This window comes from Leiobunum rupestre, chromosome 3, assembly GCF_980474605.1.
Source record: "Leiobunum rupestre chromosome 3, qqLeiRupe1.1.hap1, whole genome shotgun sequence".
Lineage (NCBI taxonomy): Eukaryota > Metazoa > Arthropoda > Arachnida > Opiliones > Sclerosomatidae > Leiobunum > Leiobunum rupestre.
The window spans coordinates 8,249,096-8,269,722 of NC_143386.1; the positions used below are offsets into that span (position 1 = coordinate 8,249,096).

Sequence of the window (20,627 nt, forward strand, 5' to 3'; positions counted from 1 at the left end):
AACTGAGATAATCATGCCATTACCAAATAGTTCTAAAAGAAAGAAATTGCAGCTTGTTCAGGGTAAGGACCATGCACGAAAGAAAGTCAAATCTCGAAAGGAGGGTTTTTACAAGAAAATACCCAAAGTGTCAATTTTTAATCGTTATAAATCAAAAGAAACAAATTCAGAGTTGATTTCAAAAACTCATGTAATCTATGAACAACCTAAATTAGCATCTAAGACTGCGTTTAGTTTAAAGGATCACGACTATTTCATCAAAGAAAATACTACGTCATGGTCTTCCGTTAAAAATCTAACGGACGGTGGTTCACTTAAATACAATTTATCGCAAAACGAAGGTAGGAGTAAACCAATAGAACTGCATGTTGTGAACGAAGAAAGGAAAAAAATTGTTTTTAAAATGATTAGTGCAGTTGGGTTAAATTTAAAACGAATTATGGAAATAAAGAACACCGATTTTGACTTTTCGGAATTCGAAACTGTGGTACTTTTGGAATCAGATATAAGGGATACATTCAACTCGCAAGGAGAACATTATTTACCACAAGATTTACTAGATATATTGGAAAATCCAAATCATACAGATTTCTTGTGGGCTCAAGAACAATACAATCATTGGTTTAACACTGGATATCGATGGCCCTTGGTGCCTAACCCAACAGGAAAAGAATTACTACAAAGAAGTCCAGTTCAAACTGCGGACGAAAGACTGCTAAATAACGCTAACAAGCATGGGTTAACTGGCACTTTAGCCTTTTATAAACATCAAATTTTGTTAAGAAACCAAATTAACAACTGGATTGAACAGGAGCAGAGAATAAACCCTCAATTATCACGCACACAAGCTTTTGCGTTGCTAGATCTAACGCCATATTTTATAGAGGATCTAAAGTTCCACGAGGTTTATATTGAAGATAATCCAAAAATTAGAGGACTCTCACCTTGTCGGAGACAATTAGATTTTTAAGAAGAACCTTCCTCAATTTTAATGAATGTATAAAAACTTTAAAACGAGAAAACAAATTTAGAAATGCAGTCAATGAAAAAAAGCCATACAAGACATTAAAAACCAGTCTAAAACCACGATGACAAAAAAAATTTGAAATACTTTGTAGTAAAATAATTAAATAAAAAACATTTGTTAATTATAGATTTTATAAAATGATTATTACATAAGCAAAATCATATAAAAATAAATACCCTTAAACAAAAACAGCGATTCATTTTATGTTCTAAATTGGTACTGATTGGTAGTATAGCTCTTTAAGGAAAACGTTAAAAGGTAACTCGACAAACAAGGTCACATTCTAAAGGGTACAAATAGTGGTGTAAGTAATTTTAATTTCAGGTCGTCTCTATGTGCGGTTATGGCGCTATAAAGGGGCAATTTCGATCCCTCCCTTCAATTTGTAATATGGTTATTAAACGCGGATGTAATAACGCTAAAAATCATTTTTCTGGAAAACCGTGCGAGGTAACTCGACAAACAAGGTAACATTCTAAACGGTACAAATATTAGTGTTAATGGTTTTAATATCAGGTCGGTTCTATGTGCGGTTATGGCGCTATAAAGGGCCAAATTTGAACCCTCCCTTCAATTTGTAATATGGTTATTAAACGCGCTTATGTAATAACGCTAAATATAATTTTTCTTGAAAACCGTGCGAGGTAACTCGACAAACAAGGTAACATTCTAAAGGGTACAAATAGTAGTGTTAATGGTTTTAATTTCAGGTCGGTTCTATGTGCGGTTATGGCGCTATAAAGGGGCAAATTCGATCCCTCCCTTCAATTTGTAATATGGTTATTAAACGCGGATGTAATAACGCTAAAAATCATTTTTCTGGAAAACCGTGCGAGGTAACTCGACAAACAAGGTAACATTCTAAACGGTACAAATATTAGTGTTAATGGTTTTAATATCAGGTCGGTTCTATGTGCGGTTATGGCGCTATAAAGGGCCAAATTTGAACCCTCCCTTCAATTTGTAATATGGTTATTAAACGCGCTTATGTAATAACGCTAAAAATCATTTTTCTTGAAAACCGTTCGAGGTAACTCGACAACCAAGGTAACATTCTAAACGGTAAAAATATTAGTGTTAATGGTTTTAATATCAGGTCGGTTCTATGTGCGGTTATGGCGCTATAAAGGGGCAAATTCGATCCCTCCCTTCAATTTGTAATATGGTTATTAAACGCGGATGTAATAACGCTAAAAATAATTTTTCTTGAAAACCGTGCGAGGTAACTCGACAAACAAGGTAACGTTGTAAAGGGTACAGATAGCAGTGTTAGTAATTTTAATTTCAGGTCATCTCTATGTGCGGTTATGGCGCTATAAAGGGGCAATTTCGATCCCTCCCTTCAATTTGTAATATGGTTATTAAACGCGCTTATGTAATAACGCTAAAAATCATTTTTCTTGAAAACCGTTCGAGGTAACTCGACAACCAAGGTAACATTCTAAACGGTAAAAATATTAGTGTTAATGGTTTTAATATCAGGTCGGTTCTATGTGCGGTTATGGCGCTATAAAGGGCCAAATTTTAACCCTCCCTTCAATTTGTAATATGGTTATTAAACGCGCTTATGTAATAACGCTAAATATAATTTTTCTTGAAAACCGTGCGAGGTTACTCGACAACCAAGGTAACATTCTAACCGGTACAAATAGTAGTGTTAATGGTTTTAATTTCAGGTCGTCTCTATGTGCGGTTATGGCGTTATAAAGGGCCAAATTTGAACCCTCCCTTCAATTTGTAATATGGTTATTAAACGCGCTTATGTAATAACGCTAAATATAATTTTTCTTGAAAACCGTGCGAGGTAACTCGACAAACAAGGTAACATTCTAAAGGGTACAAATAGTAGTGTTAATGGTTTTAATTTCAGGTCGGTTCTATGTGCGGTTATGGCGCTATAAAGGGGCAAATTCGATCCCTCCCTTCAATTTGTAATATGGTTATTAAACGCGGATGTAATAACGCTAAAAATCATTTTTCTGGAAAACCGTGCGAGGTAACTCGACAAACAAGGTAACATTCTAAACGGTACAAATATTAGTGTTAATGGTTTTAATATCAGGTCGGTTCTATGTGCGGTTATGGCGTTATAAAGGGCCAAATTTGAACCCTCCCTTCAATTTGTAATATGGTTATTAAACGCGCTTATGTAATAACGCTAAATATAATTTTTCTTGAAAACCGTGCGAGGTAACTCGACAAACAAGGTAACATTCTAAAGGGTACAAATAGTAGTGTTAATGGTTTTAATTTCAGGTCGGTTCTATGTGCGGTTATGGCGCTATAAAGGGGCAAATTCGATCCCTCCCTTCAATTTGTAATATGGTTATTAAACGCGGATGTAATAACGCTAAAAATCATTTTTCTGGAAAACCGTGCGAGGTAACTCGACAAACAAGGTAACATTCTAAACGGTACAAATATTAGTGTTAATGGTTTTAATATCAGGTCGGTTCTATGTGCGGTTATGGCGCTATAAAGGGCCAAATTTGAACCCTCCCTTCAATTTGTAATATGGTTATTAAACGCGCTTATGTAATAACGCTAAAAATCATTTTTCTTGAAAACCGTTCGAGGTAACTCGACAACCAAGGTAACATTCTAAACGGTAAAAATATTAGTGTTAATGGTTTTAATATCAGGTCGGTTCTATGTGCGGTTATGGCGCTATAAAGGGGCAAATTCGATCCCTCCCTTCAATTTGTAATATGGTTATTAAACGCGGATGTAATAACGCTAAAAATCATTTTTCTTGAAAACCGTGCGAGGTAACTCGACAAACAAGGTAACGTTGTAAAGGGTACAGATAGCAGTGTTAGTAATTTTAATTTCAGGTCATCTCTATGTGCGGTTATGGCGCTATAAAGGGGCAATTTCGATCCCTCCCTTCAATTTGTAATATGGTTATTAAACGCGCTTATGTAATAACGCTAAAAATCATTTTTCTTGAAAACCGTTCGAGGTAACTCGACAACCAAGGTAACATTCTAAACGGTAAAAATATTAGTGTTAATGGTTTTAATATCAGGTCGGTTCTATGTGCGGTTATGGCGCTATAAAGGGCCAAATTTTAACCCTCCCTTCAATTTGTAATATGGTTATTAAACGCGCTTATGTAATAACGCTAAATATAATTTTTCTTGAAAACCGTGCGAGGTAACTCGACAAACAAGGTAACATTCTAAAGGGTACAAATAGTAGTGTTAATGGTTTTAATTTCAGGTCGGTTCTATGTGCGGTTATGGCGCTATAAAGGGGCAAATTCGATCCCTCCCTTCAATTTGTAATATGGTTATTAAACGCGGATGTAATAACGCTAAAAATCATTTTTCTGGAAAACCGTGCGAGGTAACTCGACAAACAAGGTAACATTCTAAACGGTACAAATATTAGTGTTAATGGTTTTAATATCAGGTCGGTTCTATGTGCGGTTATGGCGCTATAAAGGGCCAAATTTGAACCCTCCCTTCAATTTGTAATATGGTTATTAAACGCGCTTATGTAATAACGCTAAAAATCATTTTTCTTGAAAACCGTTCGAGGTAACTCGACAACCAAGGTAACATTCTAAACGGTAAAAATATTAGTGTTAATGGTTTTAATATCAGGTCGGTTCTATGTGCGGTTATGGCGCTATAAAGGGGCAAATTCGATCCCTCCCTTCAATTTGTAATATGGTTATTAAACGCGGATGTAATAACGCTAAAAATAATTTTTCTTGAAAACCGTGCGAGGTAACTCGACAAACAAGGTAACGTTGTAAAGGGTACAGATAGCAGTGTTAGTAATTTTAATTTCAGGTCATCTCTATGTGCGGTTATGGCGCTATAAAGGGGCAATTTCGATCCCTCCCTTCAATTTGTAATATGGTTATTAAACGCGCTTATGTAATAACGCTAAAAATCATTTTTCTTGAAAACCGTTCGAGGTAACTCGACAACCAAGGTAACATTCTAAACGGTAAAAATATTAGTGTTAATGGTTTTAATATCAGGTCGGTTCTATGTGCGGTTATGGCGCTATAAAGGGCCAAATTTTAACCCTCCCTTCAATTTGTAATATGGTTATTAAACGCGCTTATGTAATAACGCTAAATATAATTTTTCTTGAAAACCGTGCGAGGTTACTCGACAACCAAGGTAACATTCTAACCGGTACAAATAGTAGTGTTAATGGTTTTAATTTCAGGTCGTCTCTATGTGCGGTTATGGCGTTATAAAGGGCCAAATTTGAACCCTCCCTTCAATTTGTAATATGGTTATTAAACGCGCTTATGTAATAACGCTAAATATAATTTTTCTTGAAAACCGTGCGAGGTAACTCGACAAACAAGGTAACATTCTAAAGGGTACAAATAGTAGTGTTAATGGTTTTAATTTCAGGTCGGTTCTATGTGCGGTTATGGCGCTATAAAGGGGCAAATTCGATCCCTCCCTTCAATTTGTAATATGGTTATTAAACGCGGATGTAATAACGCTAAAAATCATTTTTCTGGAAAACCGTGCGAGGTAACTCGACAAACAAGGTAACATTCTAAACGGTACAAATATTAGTGTTAATGGTTTTAATATCAGGTCGGTTCTATGTGCGGTTATGGCGCTATAAAGGGCCAAATTTGAACCCTCCCTTCAATTTGTAATATGGTTATTAAACGCGCTTATGTAATAACGCTAAATATAATTTTTCTTGAAAACCGTGCGAGGTAACTCGACAAACAAGGTAACATTCTAAAGGGTACAAATAGTAGTGTTAATGGTTTTAATTTCAGGTCGGTTCTATGTGCGGTTATGGCGCTATAAAGGGGCAAATTCGATCCCTCCCTTCAATTTGTAATATGGTTATTAAACGCGGATGTAATAACGCTAAAAATCATTTTTCTGGAAAACCGTGCGAGGTAACTCGACAAACAAGGTAACATTCTAAACGGTACAAATATTAGTGTTAATGGTTTTAATATCAGGTCGGTTCTATGTGCGGTTATGGCGCTATAAAGGGCCAAATTTGAACCCTCCCTTCAATTTGTAATATGGTTATTAAACGCGCTTATGTAATAACGCTAAAAATCATTTTTCTTGAAAACCGTGCGAGGTAACTCGACAAACAAGGTAACGTTGTAAAGGGTACAGATAGCAGTGTTAGTAATTTTAATTTCAGGTCGTCTCTATGTGCGGTTATGGCGCTATAAAGGGGCAATTTCGATCCCTCCCTTCAATTTGTAATATGGTTATTAAACGCGGATGTATAATAACGCTACAAATCATTTTTCTTGAAAACCGTGCGAGGTAACTCGACAAACAAGGTAACGTTGTAAAGGGTACAGATAGCAGTGTTAGTAATTTTAATTTCAGGTCGTCTCTATGTGCGGTTATGGCGCTATAAAGGGGCAATTTCGATCCCTCCCTTCAATTTGTAATATGGTTATTAAACGCGGATGTAATAACGCTAAAAATCATTTTTCTTGAAAACCGTGTGAGGTAACTCGACAAACAAGGTAACGTTCTAAAGGGTACAAATAGTAGTGTTAATGGTTTTAATTTCAGGTCGGTTCTATGTGCGGTTATGGCGCTATAATGGGGCAAATTCGATCCCTCCCTTCAATTTGTAATATGGTTATTAAACGCGCTTATGTAATAACGCTAAATATAATTTTTCTTGAAAACCGTGCGAGGTAACTCGACAACCAAGGTAACATTCTAAACGGTACAAATAGTAGTGTTAATGGTTTTAATATCAGGTCGGTTCTATGTGCGGTAATGGCGCTATAAAGGGCCAAATTTGAACCCTCCCTTCAATTTGTAATATGGTTTTTAAACGCGCTTATGTAATAACGCTAAAATCATTTTTCTTGAAAACCGTGCGAGGTAACTCGACAACCAAGGTAACATTCTAAACGGTACAAATAGTAGTGTTAATGGTTTTAATATCTGGTCGGTTCTATGTGCGGTTATGGCGCTATAAAGGGCCAAATTTGATCCCTCCCTCCTATTTGTGATTAAAAGCGTTCATGTAAAAACGGAAAAATTATTCGGTTTCGAAAACAGTAACTCGAAAAGCATAATAGAGAGTAAGATTAGTTGTAGTACTATTCGAAAATTGAAGTCAGTTCTATTTGCGAACTATCATAGCGAAAATCGTTCTGCTAGGAGAAGAAAACACATTAATATATAAAATATAAACCAAAATAATAATATATAATTATCCTAATTTTTAAAAACGCTTAGTTTTTGTAAGTTTTAAGAGTTAGAAATAACGTTTCATTTTTCGTTTATAAAAAAATGTATATTGTTTAATTCAGTCTTTGGTTTTTGATATTTTATTTTTGGTGCTGCAGGAGTCCAGCGATATCCGGAATATAAATATGAAAACCTCTCTTACTGCTTTCCCCCTTTTTTTCTGGCAGATTGACGGTGGTTTACATCAGAACTAAAAACTTTACGAAAATGAATGTACGTAGGTACACTAACGTAAGTTAAGTAAGTTTAAGAACCATTCATTTGTAAAGATTAAATTAAAGATACAATTTCGATATTAAAACTAAAAAATAAACTACTGTCAAAGAAACGTTACTCGTACCTTTAAAAGGAATAAAAACAGCAATGTCGTTAACCGAATCAGTCGCATTGAATATTGGATAATTAATAAATAAATAAATTATTTCGCAAAAAAATTACAGAATTTTTTTTATATTAAATAATTTGGAAGCCTATATTTAAAATTTTGGAGGCCCCTTAAGACGACTTTTGGAGGCCCATACCAAAATTTTAAGTAGGCCCAGGCCTACCCTGGCCTATTGCTGGCGCCGCTACTGCCTAAAAAACGACACGGTTCCCAGTCAGTTATCTCTGGACATGTTGCCTCTTATCGTAAGGCTCGCAACGGCCACACTAATCACTCGCGTAATTTGAGGAGAAAATCTGAGGCAGCTCTTTCCAGTCTTGTAAAGGTCAACCTTAAAGCTTTCTATTCTCACGTCAATCGATTTCGCGTTTCTCGCCATAAAATAATTGAAATAAAAAAATCTGATGGCTCCTCTACGACCTCTTCCTTGGAGGCCGCCATTGTTTTTAATCTGTATTTTGCCTCTGTTATTCAACCTCTGCCCTTTGTCACGTCTCCTTCTTGCGCTGCTTTTCTCTCTACTTTTGACAATTTTACCTGTACGCCAGCTGATATTAGTCGTCCCCTCGGGAAGCTAAAAAGCATATTATCAAAAGTGTCAAATTTTAAATATATACCAAATGTATAATTACGCAAATTAAAATTTTATATATAAAAACATTACTTTCGACACCGATACAATTTTTTCCTTTAATAATGTTATCACCCCAACCAGGAATCGAAATATATTAAAAGTACCCAAGTGTAATACATCAAAAAAATTAAATTAAATTTTCTACTTAGCTGAAAAACTATTTAATGACATATATGAAAAATTAAAGCAATTAAAACGTACCCCGCGGTTAAAAGAATAATTAAAAAAAGTGTATTAGAAAGTGGCTAATTATTTTACTATTATTTTTCTATTTACAATTTTTGTATAGTGTCTTTAAGGGTAGATTATTTTACTCGTTAGTTAATTTTAGACTTTGTTTTTCTTTGATATTATTTAATGTTGGTTGTTTGTTGGTTTTTTTTCTGAAATTGGTTTTTGGTTATATACACCTATCATAAAACTGTAAATAAAGAGGGCTATTGTAACAATAGGAATAAAAATAAAATGAATTTGAATTTGAATTTGAATTGACAAGTCTACGGGTTCCGACGGTATTCATCCCCTCTTATTACGCAATTGTGCCCCTTCCCTTGTTTTTCCCCTTTACCTTCTTATTTCGTTCTCCTTCTCGAATTGTTCGTTGCCTCCTTCTTAAGCAAATGTCACTCCAATTCACAAAAAGGGTCCCCGTGATCTTCCATCTAACTTTCGCCCCATTTGCGTTTCAAACCAGGTTCCTAGATCGTCTGAAACCTTGGCTTTTGAACAGCTGCTGCTTCCTCTCTTCGTCAAAATGTTTCAGTAATGCCCAAAATGGCTTTCTACCTAAACGATCCTGTCTCTCTAACCTCCTGTCTGCTTTTAACCGTTGGTCAAGTTGGCTTGATCGGGGCGTCGCCGTCGACTTAATTCTTCTTGATTTTAGAAAGCCGTTTGACCCCCTCCCCCACGCCGCTATTCTTTCCGCCCTTCAAGACGCCGGTGTTTGTGGTGATGCGCTTGCTTGATGGCTTTCGGATTACCTTTCTTCTCGTAAACAGCGTGTTGTGGTTCACGGTGAAGTCTCTGATTGGGCTGATGTCCATTGTGGTGTCCCCCAGGGTTCTGTCCTTGGTCCCCTTCTGTTTAACGTCTTAATTAACTCCCTCCCTGATGTTGTTCGTGATGCGCTCATTGAGCTCTTTTATCAAATCCTCTCCCGACTGTCTGGGTCTTTAACCTAACCTTAACGCTGTTGTTCTCTGGGCTGACTCGAAGAGGTTATCTTTCAACACCGACAAATGCTCCGTCTTACACTTAGGAAGGAATAACCCCCAATCACACATATTTTATTAGGGATGCCTCAATTAACACCACTCTCTCTAACCGCGATTATTGTGGATCCTTATCTAAAATTCTCTATTCACGCTAACAAAATTTCTAAGAAAATTCGCTCTATTACTGGTGTTGTGCGTCGCAATATTTTCTTCCGCTCTCCTAGGCTAATTCGTACCCTATATAATTCCCTTATTCTCCCCCAGTTGGATTTCTGTTCCCCAATCTGGCGCCCTCGTCTCCAATCGGATATCCTTGATCTCCAAAAAGCTCAAAATGCCTTCGCTAAGCTTCCTCACAAAATTTCGTCTCTCCCTGCCCCCTCTCGCTTGCAGTACCTTCGCATCGATCCTGTACATCTTCTGTTTGCTTCATGATTTTTTAAATTTTGACGATTTCTTCTCTCCTAGTTATAACTCGGGGCAATTGACTCAAACAGCTTACTCCCCAAGCCCCGAGTTCGTTCCGCTCAGCGTCTAAATCATTTTTCCTGTAGTGTTATTAATGACTGAAATTCCCTTCCCTAAGAGATTGTTTCTACTAGGAATATGAATAGACGCTAAAATAAATTATTCGCTCCAAAATAAAAACCGTCAAAAGGAAGAGTTTTTAAATTAAAAACGCGTGAATCTCGATGATATCGCCCTTTTTTTCGTCGCACGTGTAATTATTTATTCTGATAATAAAATAGAATCACGTGGGCTTAGAAATATTTATCCGCATTTGTCTTAGCCAATATGATTATCCCTTCCGAGCAAGCACGCGCTAATTTACACAATGAACCGATGAGGATTTTCAAATCAATTTCTTTTAAGATCTATTACCCGTATCCATCCTCCTAGGTTTCTATCCCCAATCGCCACACGTTTCGCCGCCACGTCTCTGCCTTTTTTCATTTTAAAGATTCCTCTCGCTTTACTTGATTCTCAACTTCTATTTCCAAATTTACCCATTTATTACAATCGTTTGTTTCGTCTTTTTTTTGCGTCTTTCTGTAGCGATGCTCAAACAAAATCCCACCTGAGGCTTATTGAGCAATAGCTCTTTATATTAAATACGAGAGGTCACGTTATTACGTTAGATTCATCAAAGATAATTTAAACTCGTACCCTAGATTCGAATACTGAGAGCTTTCCCATTGACGGTTTTGTTACGAAGCGTTTACCCTTTTCCGGCACGTGACCTCAGAAAAATCGGGCTCCATCGGTTGCGGCACGGCCAACTTCGATCAGGCGCTGCCGCATTATATAGCGTGATCGAAGTTGGCCGTGGTTGCGGTAAGGCGCAAACCATGGAGCGAATATTTTCTGAGTTCCGGCGGGAAGTGGGTAAACGCTATCGGCAACGCGCGAGAGATTGATTTCGAATCTAGGGTACGAGTTTAAATTATCTTTGGATTCATCGTGCAGTTAAAGTTAGAGAGCGCGCGCATATTTTGGTTTTTCATGAGCTTGCGCGAAAACGCACGAGACTCTCTACACGGAAATATTAGGAAGCGCACGCTCCAAAAAATAAAACTTTTTATACATGTATGCGTATATATTATTTTATAGAAAGAGCTATTCATTTTGTCCTAAATAAATCTTGGAGGAATAAAACAAGTATACAGGAGCTGCGGAGAGCTGCGAAATCGGTTTCGTCAGTGACTGTGAACTCGCGCGAGACGGAGGGGTTCAAACGCGACTAGCGCCAGCTGCATACGGAATTTTGCAACTATTCTCATTTTATATCATTGTTTTCGCGTCGTCTGGTTTGTTTTGAAACATTTCTAAATTCTTTGCACCTTTTTCCAAAATGACTCGTATTTGTTTGGAGGAATAAAACAAACCAGACGACGCGAAAACAATGCTATAAAATGAGAATAGTTACAAAATCCCGAATGCAGTTGGCGCTAGTCGCGTTTGAGCCCCTCCGAATCGCGCAAGATCACGGTCACTGACGAAACCGATTTCGCAGCCCTCCGCAACTCCTGTATACTTGTTTTATTCCTCCAAGAATAAATCATTGAGTTGCGGCCGCTACGCTACGTGTTGCCGCCATTTTTCCGAAATTTTTCCACCGAGCGCGCGCTAAGCTTCTTGCTTCTTACAAGGATGCGTTCATACCTCCTACTTCGCCTCCCTTCCTATCCTCCTTGGAGACAGCACATTCGTAATTTTCAAAAACTTGTTTCGCGGGGAGCAGATTTGATTGGACCTCTAGATTAATATTCCCAAGAATCCCAACTCAATGAAATAAATAAATAAATAAACATAACAAAAAAAAAACTGTCTTGGAGAAATTCTTCAAAACCTCCATCTATCGTCATTTTAATCATCTAATTAGTGACGTCATAATATCACGTAAACAACGACGTATGCTAGCTTGGTTTTGTTACTGTTTTTTCCTTTTCCGAATTCTTATAAAGTAGGTTAATTATATTACAAGTTTCTTACTCAAAATTAAGCTGACATGAGCTGTGATTTTATTTTTCCACTTGAACAAGTCATAAACAAGGAAATTGCTCAAAACACTATGAAAATAGCAATGGGTAAATTATAATTAACGGCCTTGGCTTATTAGTGACATCAAAATTTAATTTTCTAATAATAAAAAGTAGAATATTTGTGCTTATGATTCAACTTCTCCTTATCAAAATCAGTTAAAACAATTATCTGTACCTTGATTGTTTACAGAAAAAATGAAAATGTTAACTACAGTTAGATCAGAAGGTGATGGAATGGAACAATGCAATAACAAAGGACAACTACCTGCAATGGAAATAGGAAAAGAAACATATTCTAAACAAAAGCAAGAGTCCATCCCGTCTTCACCATTATCAAACAGCTCCAAATCTTTCGAGTTTCCAGTTTCTGTCAAACGTAAAGAACCAAAATTTGTTCCATACGAGCCCTACAAAGCGGCTATTACTCCTCTAATTCCTCAGGAAATCTCTAAAGAAAAATCCAAAAGACATTCAAAGAGCAAGTCAAATTTGGTTGAGAAACAAATACCCTTTCCCTTGATGAACAACCCTAACTTATCTCCAGTCATCAGGGTATTGAGAGAAAGCTCAGACAAAGCTAATGTAAGCAGAAGCTTATCAAATTCATTATTGGCTGAAAACTTTGAAATAGAGAGAGAAAGATGGGAAGAAGAAAGACTTCAAATGCAAGAGGAGATCAAGAAACTAAAAAATGTCAAACGAGACGTAGAAAACCAATTCAAAATTCAAACTCAAGTTAATGCTGAATTGAAAAAGCTCTTGGTAGCGTCTTTGGGTGAAGATATGCAATCTCGGGTTCAATTTTTAAGCGAGGATAAAGCTAGACTTGCGGAGGACATATCTCATTACTCTCAGATGCTGTTGGAGGAACATGAAGAGCTAGAAAAATTAGCTATTCAATGTGATGTGTGGCGAAGTAAATTCTTAGCTTGCAGCTTGATGGTTGACGAACTAGCTGAATGGAAAGCTCTACTTTCTCGAAAATATGAAGAGGCTAAAGAATCCATTCAGTGGATGTTGGAAGAACGAGACATGATGAAGCAACATGAACTTTCTACTCAACAGTTAGTTATTTTGATTATATTAAATGTTCTTTGTCAAAAAATTAAATATTTAACTCTTTTAGGTATTTGAGACATCTTCAAATGGTGTTTGATCCAGTTGCGGCTCAAACTCCAAAAAGATCTTCCGGAGAATTGAATCTCTTGTCTATAGCTCACACCAATCAAAAATTAGCAGATGCATTGCATTACCGGCTGTTGGGATCTTCAGGGGTGAAATTGCAAACCGCTGACAATGCAAAATGTGATGGAAAAACCCCAGCAGAAGATCTTGCCCTGAGAGTTCTGTCAACACGAGAGATAGTTGCTGATAACCCCGATAATAGAACCAGACTAAAAATGTGCAGATTTCACGCTTTAAAACCCGATTTTGTCAATGTTAGTGGGTGCAGGCATTGCTGCGGGGATATTGATGTGATTTAACCATACTTTCAATCTAAAAATATTACCGAACAAATTTAAATGAATTAACTTACTTTTCTTATAAAATTTACAGCGTGTATTTTTAAGCTACGGTGAATGGGTGTGAATTTGTGAATACTGTAAATAGTTGTATTTTTATGTAAATTTATTGTATAGTTGGTAGATTATATCAAGTGCCTTATAAAAATTGTTCATTTATTTAAAAAAATTATAAACATTTGAAATAACAAATAAATTTAAAACTACTTATGATTAAAATGTGATTATATATTCTTTATATTTCAGTAACCTAAAAAAAAACAATTTTAGTTATTTTAATGGCGTAATTGCTTACAAGGGGTAAAGAAACTTACAATACTCGACTTAAAATTGTTATTAGTTGCGATATCCATACTCTCAGAAGTTGAGTTTTCACCATATTTCTTTGCCAAATTTTCATACATTTTTCCAATTCCACTAAAGTCAAAGTAGTTCATTAAAATTAGTTAAAAAATGCATATGATAATCTGAGTATCTTACAAAAGGTCTTGTCCATCAAACATATCAACACAATTAAGAATTCCAATCAAACCTGAATTTTTTGACCATATATCAATATTTTTTCTTAAGCTTTAATTAATTTCAGAAATGGTAACTTACCAAAACTAATCGCAAATATAAGAATCAAATCTGTATTCCTCATTTCTTAACAATGTATCGTGCTGAAATGATGACTGTTATTGCCAACACAACGATATAAAACCGAAATCAAAAAAATTTTCATTTCCTGATCCAAAATCATGAATCAATAGAGTTGTTACTATCATAATTGGAAATCATAACTTCCGTGTTGAAAACATGTGGTTATACCCATACATCAATGTAGAAGCGACAGGTAGTGAAACTATACATTTCAACCAAAAATGTGACAGGGTATAATGTTATTAAATAACATGGAAAATACATCAAAACCATTTTAAGAAACAGATATAAGCCACTTATCTTTTCATGCTTTTATAATAAATGTTTTTTAAAGTAAGGTGGAGAGAGTGACAATTTGTACATTTTAAAATTTATTTTATAAATTTAAAAAAAAAACGTTGACAACAGCCAAAAAAAAACAAAACACAATTAATCTTCTTTATCTGAACTGGAGAAGCTTCCTTCACTATGATAATGATATTCTTTCGTCTCATTAGGTAACACTGTATTCTCAGTTTTCTGAAAATTTAAAAACTTAATAATACGTAAGTGTAAGAGTAAAGAAAAACCAATTACATTTTGGTAATTAAGTTTTGCGGAGTATGACATGTCAAATTCAGATTTATTAGAACCATATTTGTCCATCATTCCATTGATAAAATTACTCCTAAGTGGAGAAAAGATGCAATAAAATTCCATTTAGACTAAATTCGGTCAAAAACTACTAAATGTCTTACATGCCATTGGTGCCCGATAAACCAAGTATCGGTTCTGTATTAAGCATGTGATAAAAACCTAAATAATAACAAACATATTAAAATAGTATTTTGATATCGTATAATATATGTTTAAATCTTACCAATACAGATCACCAAAATTAGAACAAAATTAGCAAATTTCATTTTTATTTATTATTTTACTATAATTTGTCCACAATAACTAACACTCGGTGTTGTAACGAAACTGATTGTGAATATCATTTCCTGGTCAAACATTGCGCATGAATTGACAGCTTTTACAGTTTCCTCATCACGTTGGTTATCACATATGTTTTATACTGGTACGCTAAACTTAATTTGCAAAGCTTATAAATCTGGAGCATTTAGGAATTTTTCAAATTAGCTTTTTGACTATTATTTTGTTCTTAAATTATATTTTTATATAATAGCAAATGGTATCATACAAAATATTTAAAATTTACACAAGTTTTCATTTAGAAAAAAAACATAAAGGGGACATGATGAAGCTAAGTACTTAACTTAATAATAATAATAATAATATTTGTACATATGACCATAAATCTCAGAATTGATTGAAAATGTCCTCAGCAAAACAATTGCACCCCTAAATTTTTGGGGGAGGTCAGAAGTTAAATTTAAAAGATATTTTTTGATGAATGAACTAAAATTCCCCCCATAGCACAACTTTATGATTCATATCAGCTGATACGAGTTCTGTTCCTTTTGGACTCCAAGAGCAGCCAGTAACAATGGCACTGTAAAACAATTTTACACTATTAACTATAATTGTACAATAAAATCTAAGTACGCACCATATTCTATTTTTAACTTTTAAGCATGAGTTGAAATTGATTTCAATATAAAATAAAACTTTCCAAAAACTTTAAAGGCAAACAAAATGCACTTCAGTAGACAATTAAGTGGGAGTGGAATACGGAGAAAGCAGAACAATATATCTTTTCTCTTCTGTATTTCAATTGTTTTAAAAGAATTAGTACCAAAGAAAAGATTAGTTTTTGTCAGAATATCATCGGACACGAATAGCCGATATCGGGCGATATTATCGGACACGAATAGCCGATATCGGGCGATATAATCGGACACGAATAGCCGATATCGGGCGATATTATCGGACACGAATAGCCGATATCGGGCGATATTATCGGACACGAATAGCCGATATTGGGCGATATTATCGGACACCAATAGCCGATATCGGGCGATATTATCGGACATGAATAGCCGATATCGGGCGATATTATCGGACACGAATAGCCGATATCGGGCGATATTATCGGACACGAATAGCCAATATCGCCCGATATTATCGGACACAAATAGCCAATATCGCACGATATTATTGGACACTAATAGCCAAAATCGCCCGATATTATGGGACACGAATAGCCAAAATCGCCCGATATTATCGGACACGAATAGCCGATATCGCCCGATATTATCGGACACGAATAGCCGATATCACCCGATATTATCGGACACGAATAGCCGATATCGTCCGATATTATCGGTCACGAATAGCCGATATCGGGCGATATTATCGGTCACAAATAGCCGATATCGGGCAATATTATCGGTCACGAATAGCCGATATTGTCGGACACTAATAGCAGATATTGCCCGATATTATCGGTCACGAATAGCCAATATCGGGCGATATTATCGGTCACGAATAGCCGATATCCGGCAATATTATCGGTCACGAATAGCTGATATCGGGCGATATTATTGGACACGAATAGCCGATAAGGGGCGATATTATTGCGGTGCTTCCCTAAATTTAAAAGGCAATATTTAGGCATGTGCGAGCCTTCATTTTTGGGTTTCGAGTCGAGCTTTGAGTATTAAAAATTTCACTTTTCGAGTATCGAGCCGAGCTTTAAAATCTTACCGAGCTTTCGAGCTTTTAGGCATAGCTTAAAATGTGGTTTCGAGTACTCGAAGAATTAGGCTTAGCTTAAAAAGAGGGTTTCGAGTACTTGAATAATTACTCAGACCTAGCTTTATAAAGGGGGTTTCCGAATACTCCGTGATAGATTTAGCTTAAAAAGGCTCTGAATAATTGGGTTTATTTAAGTAAAACATTTTTCAAAAATAAACTATTTATTAATTACTGCCAGAGCTTTTACATTTATTTGATGCCATATTTGAGAAGTCTAAATTAATAACTGGCCATACAACAATAAAATAGTGGGCTGATGAACCGCCAAAAAACCAACAATAAACAGCTAGAGCACTATACGTAATGTAACTTACGGTTTTAGTTTCGCTTTCTACATTTAAAATTGGTGACCAATCAGAAACAACTAGGACTTGTACCTCACCCAATAAGAAATCTTAAGGCCGGACTATAAATTTTTTTTTGTAGCTTTTCCCGCCATTTTTCAAAGCTCGCGAGTAGTGCCTTGGTAAGAATAATAGTTTCGAGTACTCGAAATTTAAGCCTAGGCCTCGATTTGAGGCTCGAACCATTTTCGAGCTTTTCAAAAAATGATTTTCGAACTTCGAGCCGAGTAATCGAACAAAATCGAGTACTCGCACATGCCTAGCAATATTTAAGAATAAGAAATCTAATTCTTTGACCAGTTTTTCACATTATGAGCTACCGCATTTCTTTTTAGGTATGTAAAAGTGGTCTCCATATGCCAAAGCTAAAAAAGAGCAGATCCCCACACCAAATAGCCTTTTATAGAATAATTCACTCACTCATGTTCTTTTAACGTCTTTTCCAGTTTCCCCTCATTGGCATCCCAGATTAAAATAGTACCATCACTGGAACCAGCAATGATGTAACTTCCATCCGGGCTGAATTTGGCTTTAGCCCAATCACACCCAACTCGAAAGATTTCATTGCTGAATGAGGGATAAAATATTTCTTATAACATTGTACAAAATGCTATTAAAAGATTCCTGCTATACTTACTTAAAGGTTTTAAGAACCTGGTTCATCCTCACATCGACAACTTTGAGGCAGTCGTCACGAAGGCAAGCCACGAAAGTATTTTTATCAGGTGAGAGATCCAAAGAAGTAGCGCGTGCGGATAAACTAATTTCGTCAATACTGGTTTCAGATCTGGTATCCCAATAACGAATTTTCTTGTCAAAATGAGCGCTGATTATGGTTGAGCCTGCACCATCACTCGTAACAAGATCAAAACAGCTTGAACCAGCAAAAATTGTTTTAATACCTAAAATGGCATAAAAAGAAATGAAAAATTATTTGGATAAAAGCATTAAGCAGTAAATATCAAGCTTACAAGCTCGACTACGTAAGTCCCAGAGTTTTAAGGTTCTATCATGACTTCCAGTTATAACTTTGCTGGGTTCGGGTAGGAACTTTGCTGCATATACTTTTCCTCCATGTCCAGTTAATGTATGCTACAAAAAAACCACTAATTGAGCTTAAGTTAAAAAACCTAATAATAGCTTTTTTACCCTTAGCCTTCCATCAGAAACCGTCCATATACGACTAGCATAATCACATGAACCTCCAATAACTAACGTTTCCTAAAACAAAATATTTTATTTAGACTAAGATGGATTATTTAAAACATAAATGTATTATTTGGTCTTCAAATTACAAAATAATATTTACACAATACCCATAGTAATACCAACGCTTAAATAAAAGATACTAACTTACCTCAGAATCAAAGTCTACAGACATAACAGATCCACTGCTGCCAGTTAGTTTGGCTTTCAATATAATTTCGCCACGACTTGCTTCCCATAATTTAACCTTCCTATCGCCTCCACCAGTGGCAATGAGTTTACCGGTGGAACTCCATACAATAGCATTAACTTCTCCATCATGGGCATCCTACAAAACATTCTTAAGATATTATTAATTTTAAGTAAAGTACTGATTAAATACTTCTCAAAAAATAAAATAACGTACAAATTTCTGGAGAACTTTAGATGGTAGTGAAGCTGCTACACATATAGGCACATATTTAAAACTAATGAGAGAGATAATTATATGAAGATTTACATTTGAAATTGATATAAAAATTAAATATCACGAACATATCAGGTTTTTCTATTATCACAGGGGCATTATCTCTGGCAGCATCTTCCAATTCCTTTTGCAGCTTTGCCTGCCGCAAACGTCTTTCTTGTTCATTTTCGGCATTAAGCTTTTCAACATCACGATTCCTTAAAGCTATCCAGCGTGATACTAGATCTTGGTGTTCTTTTTCTAATTTAACATATTTTTCTTGAAGACTAGTGAATGCTAGATGCAAGGCCTCATGTTCATCTTTCAATATCTGATTTGAGACGTAAATTTTACACAAATATTTCACAAACATAAATTCAAGCAAATACCTGAGAACCGTTTTGTAGTTCAACAATTTCTTTTTCTAATTTCTTACATGAAAATTTTGCGGCTGATAACCCATTTTCACATTCGGTTAATTTAGTACTTTTAGCTGCCAATTCCTTTTCTTTTTCTTCTAATGTATTTTTAACATCGAGAATTTGTTGGGCATGCTAATAAAAAACATTACAGCACTTAATAATAATTGAAAATATTTACATTCCCATCAGCACCAAACGTCAGAAGATGGTGGGCCAACGTCAATCATGGTGCGAGTCAGTCTGACCAATTTCTTGCTTTCCATGCTGATGGGTTTAAAATAAATAAAATACCTCAGATTTTCTTCTTAGTAACTCTGCTACCTCTTCTTGCAATTGAAATACTTTCTTTTCTAAAACCCCAGAAGTCTGACTTGTTCGGCTTCTATTGTAGCATTCAAATAAGTTTTAGTTGACTAGACCAAAATTTATAGCACTTTATATTCATACCCTGAGTCATTCCTTTGTAGTTCTAAGTTTTCTTGTTGAAGTTTTTCTTTATGAACATTTAACTGCACATTTTCTGTTTTCAACTGGTCAACACTGAGAAATAATTTATTATCTGAAATTAAATTACAATGAAAATCAACACCATAAACTATGCAAAATATTATTCACCCCCCCCCCCCCTTTATTTTCTCCGATAAATCAGTGCCAAGGCTCATCATGAAAGGCGGATCATAAGACACTTTTATATGAGGCATTAACTTAGAATTAGTATGCTTACTAAATGAAATTAATTCTTCGAATGTTTTCCTTTCTTTATTATTTCGTTTCTGGAGTTGATCAAGCAAATTTTCTCTAAATTTTGGAGTTTTCCCGTACTGAGCCATTTCATTGAGGACCGAGAATTTTTTTGCGTCACTGATTTAAGAACGATCATCACGACACCACTCCAAAAGGAGGAAAAGACGGGAAAGCTTGCAACTAAACATAACAAAGACAGCCAACTTCAACACGAAGAATTTCATTCAAAACTGCCTATAGTTGGCCTTAAATATTTGACAGTCGAATGTCACAAAACAAAACGTCTTAACATTCTTGATAAATAATGCAAAAAGGTTAAAAATCCACCACAATTTACGTTCTTGAAATTGAATTACCTCGAAAGAATCACAATGTCAATGTGGCACATACAAGAAATAGGCGCTGTAAATCAAAATCAACGACCCAATGAAGAACGAGTTGTATCTAGAGAAGTTGGTTCCATATCCATTCAGAAGGTTAAGTCTAGAGGAATACGAAGGCCAAGAGCGAACAAGAAAAATGTAACTGAAAATATTGGAACACTTTCAACAGATGATCCATC

General features: G+C 35.6%; 2 protein-coding genes and 1 long non-coding RNA gene across 4 annotated transcripts; 1 reads left to right on the plus strand and 2 right to left on the minus strand.

Moving 5' to 3' along the window:
- Positions 1-11,885: 11,885 nt before the first annotated feature.
- Positions 11,886-13,779, plus strand: LOC149949307 (golgin-45). Of its 2 annotated transcripts, none has more exons than XM_090169187.1 (3): positions 11,886-11,960; positions 12,230-13,103; positions 13,166-13,779. In XM_090169187.1, the coding sequence occupies exons 2-3, from the start codon at positions 12,235-12,237 to the stop codon at positions 13,521-13,523; spliced, it is 1,227 nt and encodes a 408-aa protein (XP_090025313.1). In that variant the 5' UTR covers positions 11,886-11,960; positions 12,230-12,234; the 3' UTR covers positions 13,524-13,779. The 2 variants fall into 2 exon arrangements, with proteins under 2 accessions (XP_090025313.1, XP_090025311.1); XM_090169185.1 differs by having other exon boundaries at positions 11,904-12,084.
- A 789-nt stretch (positions 13,780-14,568) lies between these two features.
- On the minus strand, positions 14,569-15,305 carry LOC149949308 (uncharacterized). The gene is made up of 4 exons (XR_016479805.1): positions 15,064-15,305; positions 14,942-14,999; positions 14,781-14,871; positions 14,569-14,723 (listed from the first exon to the last, which is right to left on the minus strand). It is a non-coding gene; the product is annotated as an uncharacterized LOC149949308 (long non-coding RNA).
- A 145-nt stretch (positions 15,306-15,450) lies between these two features.
- LOC149949309 (autophagy-related protein 16-1-like) lies at positions 15,451-20,223 on the minus strand. Its single transcript, XM_090167727.1, has 12 exons — positions 20,046-20,223; positions 19,769-19,880; positions 19,613-19,703; positions 19,289-19,453; positions 18,989-19,230; positions 18,861-18,921; positions 18,606-18,782; positions 18,398-18,469; positions 18,220-18,340; positions 17,886-18,150; positions 17,669-17,815; positions 15,451-15,699 (listed from the first exon to the last, which is right to left on the minus strand). Exons 1-12 carry the CDS (start codon positions 20,149-20,151, stop codon positions 15,606-15,608), a joined length of 1,653 nt encoding a protein of 550 aa, XP_090023853.1. The 5' UTR covers positions 20,152-20,223; the 3' UTR covers positions 15,451-15,605.
- Between the last annotated feature and the right edge of the window lie 404 nt (positions 20,224-20,627).

Excerpts from the sequence above, each read along its gene's own strand:
- LOC149949307 (XM_090169185.1), top strand. The coding sequence starts at position 12,006 with ATGAGCTGTGATTTTATTTTTCCACTTGAACAAGTCATAAACAAGGAA. Across the intron at positions 12,085-12,229 it reads CACTATGAAAATAGCAATGG|AAAAAATGAAAATGTTAACT; the intron begins GTAAATTATAAT and ends GATTGTTTACAG. Across the intron at positions 13,104-13,165 it reads CATGAACTTTCTACTCAACA|GTATTTGAGACATCTTCAAA; the intron begins GTTAGTTATTTT and ends TAACTCTTTTAG.
- LOC149949309 (XM_090167727.1), bottom strand. The coding sequence starts at position 20,151 with ATGGCTCAGTACGGGAAAACTCCAAAATTTAGAGAAAATTTGCTTGAT. Across the intron at positions 19,454-19,612 it reads TACTAAGAAGAAAATCTGAG|CATGCCCAACAAATTCTCGA; the intron begins GTATTTTATTTA and ends GTTTTTTATTAG. Across the intron at positions 18,470-18,605 it reads CTGTAGACTTTGATTCTGAG|GAAACGTTAGTTATTGGAGG; the intron begins GTAAGTTAGTAT and ends ATTTTGTTTTAG.